At 32.3% G+C, this 19,111-nt stretch overlaps 1 protein-coding gene and 1 pseudogene across 1 annotated transcript; both read left to right on the forward strand.

The window, feature by feature from the left end:
* The first annotated feature begins 6,795 nt into the window (after nt 1-6,795).
* LOC141519565 (olfactory receptor 10AG1-like) lies at nt 6,796-7,686 on the forward strand (annotated as a pseudogene).
* A 10,177-nt stretch (nt 7,687-17,863) lies between these two features.
* LOC141516873 (olfactory receptor 10AG1-like) lies at nt 17,864-18,796 on the forward strand. Its single transcript, XM_074227833.1, has one exon. The coding sequence runs from the start codon at nt 17,873-17,875 to the stop codon at nt 18,794-18,796; it is 924 nt and encodes a 307-aa protein (XP_074083934.1). The 5' UTR covers nt 17,864-17,872.
* The last annotated feature ends 315 nt before the right edge of the window (nt 18,797-19,111 follow it).

Below are 19,111 nucleotides of genomic sequence, written 5' to 3' on the forward strand. Positions count from 1 at the left end.
ATTATTCGCACCTATATTTTACGTTTGTTCTGTGTTCTAATTCAGTTTATGAAATTCCTTATCTGTATAAATCTTGTTAATTAACCTTTGTCTACCTTACAGTTGTTTTTGTGAAGACATATTCGATGCTCTAAGACTCCATTTTGGGCTTTCTAGTAAAAGATACTGACGTGGTTTGCCATTTTCTTCTTGAGATCATTTTTTTAGATGAAGCACTGAAAAGAGAGTTAACTGATTTGTCCATAACTAGTAAATATTTGAGGCCAGATTTGAATTCAGGAATTGAAATCAGGAACACTTACAGACTTCAGGTATACTTTATTCATTTGATCACTTAACTGCTCCTGACTCAGTTTACTCAAATGTAGAATGGAAAATTATTTGAAATGCCATCACTTACTTTGAGAAATATTCACTATGAGAGTCAAAGATACTGCAAAGTACACTAGATTCAACCATAACTATTATAGCCTTCTTTTTATTTCAAAAGTCTTTAAACAAAAGTGTATTTATTCATTGAAAAAATAGTGATATGTTTATCAATATAACTTAGTTTATGTTCATATATGTTGTTACATTTTTATGTGTTCCAATATTATTACAGATAAGATATGATACACAGTAAATTAAAATGTATATATATATATATATATGAAATATATAAGGATTACATGAGATGACAATGCTAGTATAGCCTTTCACAGGCCTGAAATCATTGTATATAAATGTTAGTAACTATTACTATGACTTATATTTTCTGATAAAAAGTGAAGTTTGCATAATTATGAAAACAATTGACCGTGAACAAAAGAAATTTATAAAAAGCACTTTGTTCTAGGATTGTATTTAAATCTGAGGAAGTTGCAGGATAGAGTTTGGAGCTTTTAAATATGTGTTTAGATTCAGACATAGTGGGTAGAGAGAGATCACTTGGAATCAGAAGAAAAGAAAACTCATCTTCATTGAGTTCAAATCCAATTTCTGACACTTACTAGTTGAGCGACCCTGAGCAAGTCACATAACTCTTTTTGTCTCAGCTTCTCATTTGCAAAATGAGTTACAGAAGGAAATAGGCTCATGGACTGTCAAACACAATTGAAAATGACTTAACCACTACAAATTAATTAAAATTAAAAGGGAAAGATCAGGATGCTTCTTAAAAAGTATCAGCTGTAACTTCAGTGGGATAGGATTGAAGCATGACTTCCTCTTTTTAAAAGAGAAATAGGAGTTTATCAGTCAATCATTTGACATGGTTAATGATCAGACATGTTTTGCTTAACTCTTTTTTTGACGAGAGTTTGACATGTTTACATGTCAAATATGTAAGATTACTCAGTGACACCACTGTACTATAAAGGAGCTTTCCTGATAGCTTAGATCGAGAGGATAAAATAGAAATTGGAAGAATCCACCAATCTACCTCCTGCAAGTGATCCCAAAATGAAAGCTCCCAAGAATATTAGAGACAAATTGCAGAACTCCAGGGTACAGGAGAAAATATTGCAAACTTACAGAATTATATGATTCAAATATTGTGGAGCTAGAATCGTGAGCACACACAATTTAAAAGTTTCCATACAAGTAAGTGGAATACTTAGAATATGCTGTTAGGGACAGGACTGCAAACAAGAATGATCTACCTAGTAACAGTGAGTAATTTAGGTGAAATTTAAATTTAATCAAATGGGGCAGCTAAGTTGCCCAATCGAAAGAATACTAGCCCTGGAGTCTGGAAGACATGAGTTCAAATGCAGCCTCAGACAATTAATAATTGCCAAACTGAGTGACCTTGGTAAAGCGATTCTTAATCCCATTTCCTAAAAATAAAAAAAAAAATTAGAAAATTAAAAAAAAATGAAATTTATTTAAATAGAGTCCTTCTGGGCATTCTGATAGAAGGTCTAGAGATGAATAGAAATTTTAATATTTAATAAACCAGGGTATTCATGGGGATTCACTTGTTGATATTACTTTATGGGAAGATGATGCATGTAACTAAAATAAAACTCACCTTTATTACAGTAGTTAGAAAGTATCCATACAGACAGGAGCATGGGGTAGGTAAGTTAATAATGTCAAAATACTCTCTAAAAAATTAAGAATGAATAAGTGGGATTCATGGGGAGAATGGGGGAGGGCGACGATGAATGGAGGGAAAATCTAAAATAAAAGAGGCACAGAAGGAAAAACAAAGGGTAAAATGGGGGCATTTTAGGAAAAAACTTGAACCTCACTTTCGTCAAAATTGGTTCAAAGAGAGAAGAGTAATTGTGTATATGTGTACACACACATACACACATACAATCAATTGTGCATTCAATGGGACAATAGAATGGAAAAGGGAAGAAACAGGGAAATGATCAATCTAGGACAGGAAAAGAGAAACAATGGTTAGATGCCAAATAGACTTTTGAGGTTGAACAGAATAAAATGGAGAGAAAAGGATAAACAGGAAAAATTAAAATGGAGGCATTTGCACAATTTTTGGTCAATAATGAATGCCCTTATGGTATAGTTCTTTGGAGTTATATGTCTCACCTTCCCACAAAAGATGGTAAATACTTGACCTCCAATGAGACCCACATGATAACTTTCATATGTAACTTTTAATACTTCCCTAATTGAATTGTTTGAATCTGAAATTTTCTATTCATATGTAGTATTTTTATCATGAAGGTTCAGAAGTCCTCTATTTCATTTAACTAATCCATAAAAGGCAAGAAAATTGCAGACTATTAGAAACCAGAATTTAGAAATATGTTATTTTTTCTTTTTTTCAGATTTTTCCAAGGCAAATGGGGTTAAATGGCTTGCCCAAGATACCACAGCTAGGTAATTATTAAGTGTCTTAGACTGGTTTTGAACTCAGGTACTTCTGACTCCAGGGTTTGTGCTTTATCCACTGCACCACCTAGTCGCCCAAAATAAAATAAAAGACACTGACTAGGGAAGCTAGGTGGCACAGTGGAGAGAGCACAGTCCCTGGAGTCAGGAATACCTGAGTTCAAAACTGACCTCAGACACTTAATCATTACCTAGTTGTGTGGCCTTGGGCAAGCCACTTAACCCCATTGCCTAGCAAACAAACAAACAAACAAACAAACAAACAGACAGACAAACAAATAAACAAATAGATAGATAGATAGATAAAAAGATAAATAAATAAAAGAGACTGAGTGGATAAAAAGAAATATACAATGTTGGATTAAACAGAAGGACAAAATTCTATTGCATTTCAATTTAAATGAAAAAGCCAGAGAAGGCAGTCATGAACACAGACAAAGCAAAAGCATGAATATGTAAAATTTTAAAGGATAATCAAGGAAACTATATTTCACTAAAAGATATGAGAGATAATGCAGTAATAGCAAGTTTCTCTGATAAGTGAATTATTTCAATAAATATTAGAGAATAAAGAAATTCAAAAAAATTAGTCATTACTAAAGTCATGTATGCACAAACACATATAATATACACATATAAATACATTCACAATTATATTCATATGATCAGTTTTAAGAAGAACTCAAAGATATAAAAATTCTATAAAGCGTTTTAGATTAGAGAAAAGGAGTTTAAAACACCTTTAATGCATCACATCACATCTATCAGAAATGACAAAATGTTAAGAGAGAATGAAGGAAAATAGTTGCTTAAGTGAAATTTTGCTAGAATAATGAGCTATCTCAATCATTCTCTGAGAACCATATGAAACTATTTTGAAAGGGACATAAAACTATGCAGACTCTTTGTTTCTACAATACCACTACTAGATCTGTCCCACAAATCTATGAACAAAAAAAAAAAAACAAAAAAAAAGAAAAGCACCTATATGCACAAGACATGATTATAGCTGATTTATTCGTGGTGGCAAAGAGTTAAAAATTGAGATGCTCATCATTTGGGGAGTTATTGAACGAGTTGAACCATATGACTGTGTTAGAAATGTCAAGCAAACACAGGTTCTAGTTTGAAAGAAAAAATAAAAATTCATACTGGGTAAAGACAAAAAAATGAGAAGAGCTAGGAGATCATTGTGCAAATAAACAGCAATGTAGAAAGGAGTTCAATTTTGAAAGACTAGGCTACTGTGATCAACAAAGTCATTTAAAATAATTCTAATAATCTCCCAGGGAAAATTGCTATTCACCTCCAGAAAGAGAATGAATGAATGATCAGTACAAAATAGTATATAATTTTCTCCCTTCCTTCCTTTGTTCCTTCTTTCCTTCCTTCCTTCCTTCCTTCCTTCCTTCCTTCCTTCCTTCTTTCTTTCCTTCCTTCCTTCCTTCCTTCATTCCTTCTTTCTTTCCTTCCTTCCTTCCTTCTATCCTTCATTCCTTCCTTTCCTTCTCTTTCCTTCTCTTCCCTTCCCTTAACTTACTTTCCTTTCCTTCCTCCCTCCCTTCTTCTTTTCCTCCTCATACTTCTCTCTCTCTCTCTCTCTCTCTCTCTCTCTCTCTCTATTTAAATTTTGTATTTGTGATTTTTTGGCTATATATGGTGATTATGGAAATATGTTTTGAATAATTTCACACATATAATTGATCTATTGTTTGGCTTCATTGTCCAAGGGGAAGTATTGAAAGATAGAAAGACTGAGACAGAGAGAGAGATTGAGAAACAGATAAAAAGAAAGGATATGAAGAATGACATTGACACACTTGGTGGGTATGGATCATTTCTAAAGAGGGGCGGCGTAATCTCAGGTTCACCCTTCATCGCATTAAGGAAGTAAATAAAACATGGAGAAAGCCAATGACTACTACTTTATGGAAACATAATGAGGTTTAGTAGTGAAATTTGAAATCATCTTCTACATTCAGATTCAGTCATCGTTTTATTGTATCAAGTGGACACACTGAAATGGCTAGAAGGCATTGGGACATTTCTTGAAAAAAAGAGAATATCAAAATTGTTTTGATTCATTCTACTGTTCTCAGAATATCAGTCCTCTTGGATCCTACTCTATCCTTCAAGAAACAGACATTCTCTAACTATAAGCTGATTTCTCCTATGTCTCATATAGTTTTACCAAAACTATATCCCTGTTTATGCTCAAGTCTAAAAGTCTCTGAACTTTTCGAATTTACCATTTGTTTGTTTCATTCTTCCAGAAAATGATTCTTTCATATCCTACTTTGGAAGTGAACAGAGAATAATTATACAACAAAGAATGAAAAGGAGAAAATGGCTTGGTGAATGAAAATGTACTAAAATGGAATATTTTATTTCTACAATTTCCTAAATTTAAAATATACTTTTTCAGTTAGTAGGAGGAATATGATGGACATGATACAAATTCATGAATTTATTTCAGGAAATAAATCTAAGACATTTATTGAATATTTATTACGTATAGAATTCAGTTCAAAATAGATAAAATTGCAAATGCATGCTCATGAACTTTAAATTTTAAGAATCTAGTACCAAGTGTGAGAAATAGTTATTAATAATCAATGTCTTGGAGAGATTCAGAGGCTTCTCCTTGCCTCTAATATTCTCATTTTAAAAGTTTGATTTTTTTTCAGAAAGACATGACTGATAATGTGATTACATTGACTCTCCTAATCTTGCTCAGACCTAACCTTGCAAGGAATTTGTTCTAGGATGGGGAATATCATGATGGTTTATTCAAGTTTTGGTTGAGAGAGATTCTTTCATTTAGAAAACCCAAGTCTGCGAGTGGTCTGACACAGATATTTTCTCTGAAAGGGGTGACATGACATGATTAAATAAATGACCATTGCAAAGGCATATTAAGTGTGAGTCTCATGATATGATTCATTTTGGTTTAAGAGAGAAGACCAAATTATCATTCTTTTTTACATAACCGGATGGCCTCATAAATAAAATGATTGCTTTACAGAAACTATATCTCTCAAACATTTTTAAACTTTAAAGGAGCATAGGATATACACATGAAAAAGAGCTTCAAAGGGGCAGCTAGGTGAGGCAGTGGATAGAGCACCGGCCCTGGAGGCAGGATTCCCTGAGTTCAAACCAGGCTCAGACACTTAACAATTACCTAGCTGTGTGGCCTTGGGCAAGCCACTTAACCTCATTTGCCTTGCAAAATTCTAAAAAAAAAGGCTATTTTGTATCTAGCCATTGTTTAGTTATTTAATTAATTAGTTAAGTAGTTAATTAGTTAAGTAGGAGGCATTTCCTCAATGACAAATAGTAGCATAAATCAAACTGTAGAAATTTTTATTTGAAGGTTACAAGAGAAATCAACATAGTGGAATGGAGAGAAATAAGATAGAGATTGAAATAATGGCAGATTTTAAGTGATCAGCAAAACTATTCCATGCAAAAAAAAATTATAACCAATGCAAATTTGGTTGAAAATCACAAGACAATAAGAGCATTACTCTTGGGGATAAGTCATTGAATGTCCTTTTATTTTTTCTGTCATATTTTCTATAAAGAATGTGGCTATAGTTGCCCAAGAAATATAATAAAACAAAAATGGTCTAAAATTATGTTTCTTTTGAAATTGACCATTTTAAGAATAATTAGAAGTTTATTGTTGTAGAATTTTAGCAGAGTGCTTGATAAAGCATAAAGACTTAACAGACACTTATTGAATTTGGGCTTTTTCTTTAGATTGTAGAGAACTGATATGAGAATACAGAGGGAAAAAGTACCGGTAATGAAAATATGAAATAAAATCAAGGGGTGATCATTCTAAATTTTCACTTCTTGACTGAGAGAGAAACTGAGAATAAGAGAAGGAAAGTCATTGCTTTCTTCTGGAATCTTCATTTCCACAGACAGAAGAAAGACTCAATGACACAGGACAATCTCACAGAGGTGATGGAATTCATTCTCCTGGGCTTTTCTGACCTTCCCAACCTCCAAGGATTTCTCTTTGGGCTTTTCTCAGTCATCTACCTGAGTATACTCATAGGAAATGGCCTCCTCATTTTCATCACCAAGACTGATCCAGTTCTCCAAACTCCCATGTATTTTTTCCTGGGAAATTTTTCCTTACTGAAAATCTGCTACACATCAGTCACTCTCCCAAGGATGTTGGCAGATCTGTGGTCTCCCAAAAGGAGCATTTCTTTCTTAGCCTGTGCTGTACAGGCTTGCTTCCTTTTTATTCTGGGAGCAGCAGAGTGTTTGTTACTGACTGTGATGGCTTATGGAATCACAAGGTATGTGTCCAGATGGTCGTGGCTTCCTGGACGACTGGGGTCCCAGTAACGAGAGTGCAGACTTACCAGATATTTTCTTTGAACTTCTGTGGTCCTAACAAGATCAATTATATTTTCTGTGATACCCCGCCTTTACTCAAATTGTCCTGTGGGGACGCATCTAATGTAGAGGTCTCTGTTCTAGTTCTTGCTCTGTTATTTGTCACAATCCCCTTTCTACTGATAGTTTCCTCCTATGTCAGAATCATCACTACCATCCGGAAACTGCCTTCATCCTCAGGGAAATCCAAAGCCTTCTCCACTTGCTCTTCTCACCTCATGGTTGTGGGTTTGTTCTATGGGTCTGGAAGTATTGAATACTTGTGGCCAAATTCCAGTCGATGAGCAGGAGCAGGCAAGGTAACTTGCCCTTTTCTGTACCACTGTGACCCCAATGTTTAATCCCCGGATATATAGTCTGAGAAATAAGGATGTCATTGCTTCAGTGGGGAAATTTCTTCCTAAATCTCACAGGTCATGACAAATGAGCCAAATACACAGCTTGGACTTGGAGACTGATGCTGACATTTAATTTGGGGACAGAAAAGAAAAAAAAATGCCTGAGAAACTCAATAACAGATGATCTTAAAATTCCTCAAAGGAAACAGTGTTTGATTAATTACTGATAGTCTGAGTGGGCCTAAAAATAGGAAAAACTATCAAAAATATCTGAAGCTGTTTCTAGGACAGTCTTTTTTTTTTTTGATACAATAATACATTTGTTTTCGTTTTGTTACAACAAATTTCTTTCTAACCACTAGTTTTACACACATGTTGATAAGTGTGATTCTAAGTTTGTCAGATTCAAGCCTGAGAACCTCAGACAATACAATAAAGGGAACATGAGTTTTTAGTGGGTAGTGTGAATTTTAGCCTAGTGAGATACAGAAATGAAAATTAGCATTTTGTAGAGGAAACAGTGTTTATCTTCTTTTCCTAATTGTGTGGCATTCAAATCCCACTATGTCAATTAATATCTATGGAGTCTAACGAATCATTTAACCTAAGAAGCTTAGGTTTCTTTATGTATAAAATGACAAGGAAAGACAGAGAAACTACCTTAAGTCCAATAGAAAATAAAATATTTGGAATAATAGTCAAAGATGTAGTTCTATCAAATTCCTTTTATGATGCAAATATGGTTCTGATATTAAACCATGAAGAACAAAAACAGAGAAGGAAAACATGAAGCCAATTCCTCAATGAATATTGTTGAAAATTTTCAAATAAAATACCAGCAAGCAAAGTATAATAATCCATCACAAAGTTGATAAAATAGGATAAGGTAGGATTTATACTAGGAATCCAGGTCTGTTTTAATACATTGAAACCTATCACCACAACAGAACACTTATATTCAACAGCATCAAAATTTACCTGATTATTACCAATTTTAGAATTAGGAATAAGAAAATAAATATAAATACAATGAATTCTTTGGAGATGAAGGTAAACATAGATAATCTTATAAAATCAGCAAAAACACTTGTTGAAACAATGAACAACCTTAGCAGGACATAGGAAATAAAATAAGCACATAAATAATTTCTATATTTTCCAACAAAGTGCAGAGGGAAAGAATAGAAAGAACAAAAACATAAAATAAGGGCAGATAATATGAAATACTTGAGAGTCTACCTGTCAAGTTAAACCCAGGAAATATATAACACAAGTACAGAACACTATTAATGCAAAACAAGATATTAGAATGAACATTAATTACTCTTTATTAGTATGAGCAAATATATCAGTATGAAAAATTTTTAAACTTTATAAAGTGTCATACAAATCAAAATAAAACTTAGTGCTATAAAATAATAGTAATAACAAAATTTATCTGGAAGAATAGAGTCAAATATATCAATGGAATTAATGGAAAAAATGTGAAGTAAGGTAACCTAGCAATATCTAGTTTTCAAACTACATTACAAAGCTGCAATCATGAAAAAAATCTGTTACTAAGAAATATTTACATGGATTGGTACAATAGATTAAGCACAACATGGTGATAAATGTCCTTACTAATCTAATGGTAAACATCTAAAACCTGTAACAAATATTAAATATAATGTGGATAAAGTAGGAGCATCTCCAGAAAGATCAGGGATGACACCAGGATGCCTACTTTCACCACTACCATTCACTATGGTATTAGAAATACTAGTTTTAGGGATTTAGAAGAAAAATAAAGTGTGAAATAGAATTGGCAATGAGGAAACAAAGTTTTCATTCTTTGTAGATGAGATAATGATATCTTTAAGAGACTCTGAGAAAAAACTATAACCCCCCCTTGAAATAATTAGCAACTTCAGCAAAGAACCAGCATATAAAATAAACCCAAATAAGCCATCAGCATTTCTATTTATGAACAAGAAAACTACAGGAGAAGTGATATTAGGAGAAATTTCTTTAACTGAAACTGAAGACAACATAAAATACTTGGGAATCTACCTCCCAAGACAAACCCAGAAACTCTGTAAACACATTAACAAAATACCTTTCACACAGATTAAATCAGATCTAAACAACTGGAAAAATACCAAATGCTCATGGGTAAACTGAACTAATAGAAGAGAAATGACATATCTGCACAAATTAAACCACATATTCAGCGCCATCAAAAAACCTATTTTACAGAGCTACAAAAATAATAAATACATTCATCTGCATCAAAAAAGGTAAAAAATATCAAAGGAATTGATGGGAAAAAATTTCAAAGGAAGGTAATTTAGCTGGACCAGATCTAAAACTATACTAGAAAGCAACAGTCATCAAAAAATGTCTGGTACTAGGTAGGAAATAGAGAAACTGATCATTGGATTAGAGGAGGTATAAAAAATACAATAAGAAATGATTATAGCAGTCTATTGTTTGCCAAACTCAAAAACATAAATTTCTGTGATAAGCACTCATTATTTGAATAAAACTGCTGGGAAAACTGGAAAACAGTAAGGCAAAGCCTAGGTGAACAATTATATGTTATACACTATTCCAAATTAAGTTCAAAATGTTTACAGGATCTAGACAAAAAGGTGATATCAAAGACGACTTGAGAGATCACTAAATATTCTATATGATGGATTTATGTAAATGGGAAAAATTCATGACCAAACCACAAATAGATTATATTATAAATAGCAAAATGGGTGATATTGTCCACATTAAATTGAAAAAGGTTTTTCACTAGAAGGATGACAGAAATCTTGTCAAATAAATTAAAAAGGATAAGGGGAATTTTAAGAATTAATATCAGTGATTAGACAAACCAGGTTTATTCATGAGTGGCAGAACTTTGCATGAATAGCAAAATTAAAATACTAATGCAACACATTGCATTACCAAAAATAATTATATACATACATATATTATATACATATACATATATGTATATAATCATATATACATTGCATATGTATATATATATATATATATATACATATATATATATTCATATGGGTATGTGGGCAACTATGGGCAATAGATATATTATGGAGTCCCTGCTTCCATGGAGTTTTACATATGATGTAATTAACAGTTCAAGAAGGATGTAAAGTAGAAAATGACATCTATTTAATCAGGAACTGAAGATGTGAAATGAAATGAAACACCAATGAAAGAGGCTTAGATTATGACATATTTGAAACCTAATATAATATTATTTCTCCTTTTTCATTTGTGAGAAATGTGTGGTTTTCTTTTATTCCCAAATATAATAGAAGCAGGAAATTCTTTAATGTGGGATTTGGAATGAAATGAGTTTATGAAATAGCTTTCCTTTAAGCTCAGCATCTTTTGAATAAAAAAATAAATTATTGCTATGTTGAACATATAAATATGTATTAATGGTTAACTAAGGGGGTCATCCTACTTTGAATATAGAACAGTAGAAATAAAGGAATCTTTGGGTGTTATCTCACCTTCAACATACTTTTAAAGAGGATGAAGCTGATCTACAGAAAACTGAATTAGATCACCTTGTCATCAAATGGGGAAAAAATGAAAATGAAATCACACTATTGTGGGAGAATTTTTTTATTCAGGCATTTTCTGATGTACTTGGGATTTTTACATATAAGTACATGATGAAATGTGTCATTAATAACCAAGACAACTTATACACATCATTTTTTGTTTGTTATTTTTGGGGGAAATTTTCTTTCCTGAAAGCTTGTTAGATATGAGACACTCTTTCCAGGAATTTGATAAACATTAGGTCACAGAAATCAAATATTTCTTCATTGCCTTGTTCTGTTCACAAAGTGCTTTTTTGCTGACAGTGAATTCATATGACATCCATGTGAACATTTATAAGTCTAATATTATAATCAACAATATTTTCTTTATTAATAACTAATACATAAATAAACTTGGCAAAGTTGAATTTTGACAATAACTATGTGAGGCAGAAAACCCATTATGAAGAATAGAAAATTGGAGTTCTAGTGAATTGTTAGTGTTAGTGAAATGTCATGGCTTAGGTCATGAATAATTGCCTAATAGACCAATGGAACTAAGTTCCCCAAACTCAAAACCCAAGGGTCTGCCTCATTGGGGCATATTATATTATTAACGGTATTTAAAAAGGCAAATTTACTTGGTGGAGGAGATTTTTCACTTGAGAAGTAGAACAGTAATTCTTTCTGCTTCAAGAGCTCTGATAATATTGGACAGAAAGAGCATTACTAGTTTATTTCTGGTTGCGACCATTTATTCTTGTCACAGCATTAGGTAGTTGACCTTGGGAGTAAACCCTATTTCAAAAACGATAATTGTTGTGTTTCTTGCTGCCACCTGGAGCATCAAATTTATGCATCAAATTTATTTAATGTCAAAGGAAACAAATTACATGCTTCAGATTTAGCTAATTGGCCCATTGTGAAGATCAGATCAGTAATTGGATAGAAAGGCTTTTATAAATAAACATTTAGTCATAGAAACAATAAGAAGCTGAAGATTATTTGATCTCTTCTGAGAAGGTAAGCCTGAATCATTTGTCATGAACTCAGAATCTTTCACTCTGAGGGTGTTATGTTAATAGTTTCTTTTATTCTTAGAAGTTTTCTCAGGAATTAAGACTCTACAAAATAAATGGAAACATTTAAATAAAACCTGGCAAAATCCTCTTGAACAAAAACAAAGATAAAATATTACTCAAAAAAGATGTAGTTTTTAAATATGAATCGTTATAACATTGATATAAAATTGACTTTGTAAAATATTTCAAAGCTTTATACTACTTTAAGGGATGATTTGTTACTATGAATAACAATAAAATGTCATTCTTAATTACAATTGATAAGAGGTTCAAAAAATAAAAGCAAATATCACTGCAAGAAGAACATCAAGGACAGATATGTCTACACGTATATATATTTCTTCATAATCCTCAGGTAAGAATGACATATATAATATATATTTTTAAATGCATTATGAAGGAAGGAGGCTGCCATTTGCTGTTAAAAACCTTTACATTAATTTCTTCCTTTAGCCTCACTACCTTATGCTAAGTGATGACAAGATCTCTAATATTTTGAAAGCTGTCTTTAAAGAAGTTTGTTTAGTTTAGTTTAGTTTTGTTTTTTGCCAGATTACTTTAGTCAACACACTGTGAATTATAGATTTAAATCTAAAAGGAGCTAGATTACCAAGTCCAATGTATCATTTTATATGCCAAAAAGCAATTCAGGTTTTCACCGTTATAAAGAACATAGTATTTCCAGTAAAATCATCTTTTTCCTAAGTTTAGTGTTTTGCACATTACTTCATACTTTCTTTTACCTATGACAATCTCAAACAACGTGGGAGAAACAGTTGTAATATCCTTAGTAGGTGAGATAAGCTCAGGTATATACTATAGACTTTTGAAAACCCTAAATCTATCCCTTAGATTTGTAATCAATAGAAATTTTCCCTGTACCACGTGATGAGTGAAATCCTTATTTAGTTGATATAGGAAAATTCAAATTGAGGTACCACTCCTGGGATAACAAAGCAAAATTAGATAGGATTAAATGAGAAATTAATCATATTTTGTGGCGGTCCAGCCTCCTTGAGGTCCTTGGAACCTGACAGGAGAGAAAGACTTGGAGAAATGAGTTGAGTCAACACAGGGGTAAAGTCAGGAGCAGGTTGACTGACTGTCAGCTGCTTAGATTTATTTTTATAGTCTCAGAATCATGCATGTTTCAAGCAAGCTGAGATCATTTCCTTGGTTACCAAAGTGTACAATTTTCATCATCAATCATATAGTTCACATGGTTACAAGTTTTAATCATGTGATTACAAGTTTAATTAATAATCAAATAGTTAATTGATTTCTTATACCTACTCAGTCCATGATGACCTCAACCTGTCTGTTACCTTATTTATTATTACATTGTATAATTGTTAATTCATTTAAACTTATTAATTAAGCAATTTTTTAATGGAAAGTTTTTTTTTATATTTCCTGTGTAGGTAATGTTTTTTGATACACTTCCTTAACAATCTATAGTGAGGTTCTTTCTGCTTGTCTACCCATCTGTTAACTCTTACAATAACCAATTTTTCTTTCAGGCTTTGTTGGTAGAAACCACAGTTTCTGTGACTTTTTTATTCTTTCTCATGAAGCTAAGGCTGCTGGAGTTCACATATCGGTCACCTATAAAACTATTTTCTCACCATCTTTTTCATGTATTCCTGTGTATAGTAAGGGGGAGTTAAACTATTAATTTGCCTGGAATTCTATCTGACCCATCTTGTATCTATTTTCCCTGTATATATTCTGACATCTCCTTGGAATTCCCAGTTGGGTTTTCCAGAGACTTCATAATGTTGAAGCCTTGTGTATGCCTCAGGGAGAGGCAGTCCTGTTAAATTTGGACAAAGTTTACAATCTGTTTCATTCAAGGAATGTTGCTGAAATCCTTCTTTTATAGTCATTCCACTATTAAGGTGAGTAAATATTGTAATCAATAGTAAACCTATAAATATTGGTATGCATGAAATCCCTATATATATATTGAAGAAGGAAATGTTGTTCCATCAGGCAGTGGGACTGCCTTGAGTCTTCTTGCTGAGACTGTGTTAAACAGCTTAGAGATCCTGGCTCCCAACAATATTTATTATGTATGTGCAATATTCCTTATGATGGATAGTAAGAGAACTATGAATACTCCAAAAATATAAAGCTGGAAGTATTTAATCTAAATTTTATAAAATATTTTTGGCAATTTTTATGCTATTCCTTTTAGAAAGGAGTCAGAAAGATGACTCATTAAATAGCTCTCCCTGTTGAATCCTGACTTGAATGAATATATAGATCCTCCAAAATCACAAATTGGGATCATCCAGCTTTAAGGTTCTAGTGCCAATATGATAAAAAAATAAAAGCATTGTCTTGAATATTCTTATAAAAATGAAAAGAAAAGTGATATCCACAAAGGCATTTAAGTACAATTACTGAGTGTCAGATCAGTGGCACAGTATAGATGAGTGAAACAATACTTTTTGGAGAAAGCATTGGAGAAAATAATATTTTAATATATATTCCTCATATCCATGCATGGATAAATATATTCTCAGATATCTCACTTACTTTTATGTGCTACACAATCATCACTCCTCAGGAATCTATAATAGCAACAAAAAGATAAAATAGTTAAAATAAATTTTTACTGACTAATGCTGAACAATTATGATACCATTCCTGAGGCTTATAAAAAGTATGTAATTCATTGACTCAAAAAACAAAATATCTAAAAGAAAAATTCAAAGACTTATCCACAGAGAAGCATAATCTAGATAGAAAATCTCCACATTATCCTTACATACATGTGCTAAAGGTATGCTATCATGTTTACTCATGGTTGCTTACTGTCAAACACAAATACAAGATGATCTTTATATTTATGTGTATCTATATCTACAGATCCCTATCTGTGTGTCTATCTCTCTCTCTTTCTATCTATCTATCTATCTATATATCTATCTATCTATCTATCTATCTATCTATCCATCTTTATATCTATCCATCTGGATTTCCCTCCTTGATGAGATATAAACTCTCTAGAAAAAGTGGGCATTGTGAATTTTAATGAGGAATGTTATAAATATGAGGAATGAGATGCTGCCACCATTTCCAATTATTATTTATATATTTTACATAAGTTCTTTATACATTCAAGAATTCCTACAAAACATAGAAAACAACTAAAAACTGTTTGTATTACTCTTTGTTCATGCACATATATATATATATATATATATATGTATATTTACATATTTTTATATGAAGGCTTTGAAAGGAAGAATTTATTTCTATTGCAAGAAATAATACAGTGCTTAGGTTTTTTGGGGGGCAATTAAACAATGTTGCTTCACTAAGTAACCTATGAAAATAATCACTTATAAACTGCACATAATCTGATTGTAATTTACAAGCATAAGGATGCACATACATACATACATGTTCATATATGCACATATAAGCATACAAATGTACATATATGAGTGTTTATCTTTTCAACCATTCTCTTTTTTGATGTGGATGGTTGGTCTTGAAACAACCACAATGACCACAACCACCACTATCACCATCATTATCTTCACCAAACTATTCAAAATTGGTTTCAAGTTCTCTGAGAGCAGACATTTTTATCTTACAACTTTTTTGCTTTCCAATTGTGTACTTCATGTAGCCAGTGATCAACGGATGTCTGTTAAAAATTAGAATAGATTTCTCCCTGGATAGAATTTCATTGGTATTATTGGGTCATTACATATTAAATATATCCCAGTAAAGATTAAATCTTTATATTTATACTCCTAAAATCACATTTTAGATGAATGAATTTTACCATTTAAAAATTCACTATAAGAGATAACATATTAATTGTGAAAAACCTTTTATTATTCTGTTTGGAAATTGTGTAAGCAATATGTTAGCAAACAGATAAATTCAGGGCATTGACAAGTAAATGTGGGGTAAGATGGACAGCACATTAAAGACTCACAAAAGCAAAGATGAGCAGTAGACAATTAGGTGCTTGAGAAAAAAGCAGTAAACTTTTATATTATTTTGGTTTCCATATAAAGGTTTTAATGTTCATTGGACTGATATCAAGATAGATGTGTGTTTGTGTTTATATATGAGAAATTAAGAAAGAAGTAGTAGTAGTAGCAGTAGTAGCAGCAGGAGTAGTAGTAGTAGTAGTAATAGTAGTAGTAGTAGTAGTAGTAGTAGTAGTAGTAGTAGTAGTAGTAGTAGTAGTAGTAGTAGTTAGAAGAGAAGAAAAGCAAACGGAGGAGGAGGAGAAAAAGAAGAAGAAGAAGAAGAAGAAGAAGAAGAAGAAGAAGAAGAAGAAGAAGAAGAAGAAGAAGAAGAAGAAGAAGAAGAAGAAGAAGAAGAAGAAAGAGGGGAAGGGAAAGAAGAGGAACAAGGAAAAGAAATGTCACAATGAAAGGAAGGGAAAATGGAAGAAGAAACAACAAACTCTTAATGAGTACTACTACTAATGATAATAATTATTTATTAAGTATGTCATATATTTTACTTCATTTCTCTTTCCCCCAAATTCTATGATCTATGTGTTAGATTATTTATTAATATTATTATCATAATTTTTATAGAAAATCAACATCACAATCATCACTATTGTCAAAACCATCAAAACTATAGGATAACTTTATCATTTGTATGTGCTTGCATTGACTATTAGATGAAAAAACCATGACTGAGAGACCTTAAAGTGTCCATCCTACAGAACTCATTAGTCTCTAAGGCAAGATTGAAAATTATTTTTTTCTTTATCCAAGAACAATGCGCCATCCACAGCATCTCTGCAGTTTATTCTTATTTTAAACAGGAGATTTTCTTCTGATTAGAAAATTCACTCTAATTGAGGGCACGTAATGTGTGAAGTAGATATTAAGAGAGTGGAAATTGAATTGGCATGTGAAGGTACATAATTCTGATAAAAGAGGAACAGTCACTTGAACATCACCAGGAATGGATTAGAATATAAGCAAAGACTGAGAGCATCAGAAGCAAAGAAATTAAAATGTTAATAATATTTATGAAATGTAATTATATTTCATTATATACAGACTAGGCCTAAGAAACAACATCCTTTGGAATACAAACCTAAATTTTATATAGGGAAAGATATTGAAATGTATATTTTAATACTTATTTTTATTCCACAAGATTGTCTCTCATGTTATTCTCTGCCTCCTTATTTAACTCCAAGTTTCAATCATTATTCATTCCCTAATATCTATCAGTAATTCTTTAACTGAGAGGCATTTTAGATGAATGTAATATTAAAGCAGAGTGTCTACAATATTAGCATTTGCTAGACATATAAAATAGAACGATAGGGTAGAAAGTTGCTTTGGTCCTACAAAGATAAATTGAAAAGAACAAAGATTTTGGAATATATGACATGAATGTCATTTCTAGAATGAGTCCTAATAAACAAAATGCAAACTAAAAATGCCTATGTTAAAAATAGCAAAGTAGATTTTTGACAGAATTTGAAGACACTAAAACACAGAATTTAGGGTACTCAATGATCATGTAACCTGCCTTATCTATTTTTACAGAAAAAAAATGAACTGACAACCAAGAGAGCTGATTTTTTCTGTCCCAGGTTCAACATTAGTACAGATGGACCCCAGAAAAAATCATGGCAGGAACAAATCTTACTACTTTAGTGGAATTCATTTTGCTTGGATTTTCTGACCTTCCCAATTTTCAAGGATTTTTGTTTGGCATTTTCTTAATGGTCTACATAACCATCCTCATAGGAAATGGACTTATAATTTTAGTAACCAAAGTTTCTCGAACTCTCCACACTCCCATGTATTTTTTCCTTGGGAACTTTTCTTTCTTGGAAATCTGCTACACGTCAGTCACCCTCCCCAATATGTTGGCAAATCTTTGGACAAATGATAGACATATTTCCTTTTTGGATTGTTCTATACAACTTTGTTTCCTTCTTATTCTTGGCGGCACCGAATGCTTACTCCTGGCTGTGATGGCCTACGACCGTTACGTGGCCATCTGTAAACCACTCTACTATCCTCTCATCATGAACCATAAGGTTTGTGTCCAACTTGTGGTTGCTTCCTGGACCACTGGAATCCCAGTTATGATTGGACAGACATATCAGGTTTTTTCCCTGCCTTTTTGTGATTCTAATAAACTTAATCATGTTTTCTGTGACATCCCCCCATTACTAAAATTGGCTTGTTCAGATACCTCTGTGATAGAACTCTCTGTCTATGTTGTTGCAGTGTTGTTTGTCATGATACCCTTTCTATGGATAATCAGATCCTATGTCAAAATCATTATTACCATCTTGAAGCTGCCATCAAACACAGGAAAACATAAAGCCTTCTCAACTTGTTCTTCCCATCTTGTAGTTGTAGTCTTATTTTTTGGGTCTGCTACAATTACGTATTCAAGACCCAAGACAAACAACTCAGGAGGAACCAACAAAATACTCTCTCTTTTTTATACCATTGTGACCCCAATGTTTAATCCCATGATATACAGCCTGAGAAATAAAGAAGTCATTGGTGCACTGAAGCAATTATTAGCCAAGTGAAATGTCAAATTACAATTTTAAATTCTATGATATGTCATTTAAATTCTAATTGAAATCCCCTTTTCTATTCTATAGCATGAATTTGAAAAGATTTTCATTTTACGATAGCAATCAAATAGGATTGGTTATTTTTCTATGTATGCCTCCTCTGAGAGTGAAGCTAGTTTACTCAGTTGATGGAATTGATCCTTGTGGCAAGAGGATGTGATTCCAATTAATGGCTCAGCCTCTTACTAGTTATGTGACCCTGGGCAATTTGCTTAACCCGGTTTGCTTCAGGTTCTCATCTATAAAATAAAATATGATACTGTTGAA

The sequence above is a fragment of the Macrotis lagotis genome, chromosome 3, assembly GCF_037893015.1.
Source record: "Macrotis lagotis isolate mMagLag1 chromosome 3, bilby.v1.9.chrom.fasta, whole genome shotgun sequence".
Lineage (NCBI taxonomy): Eukaryota > Metazoa > Chordata > Mammalia > Peramelemorphia > Peramelidae > Macrotis > Macrotis lagotis.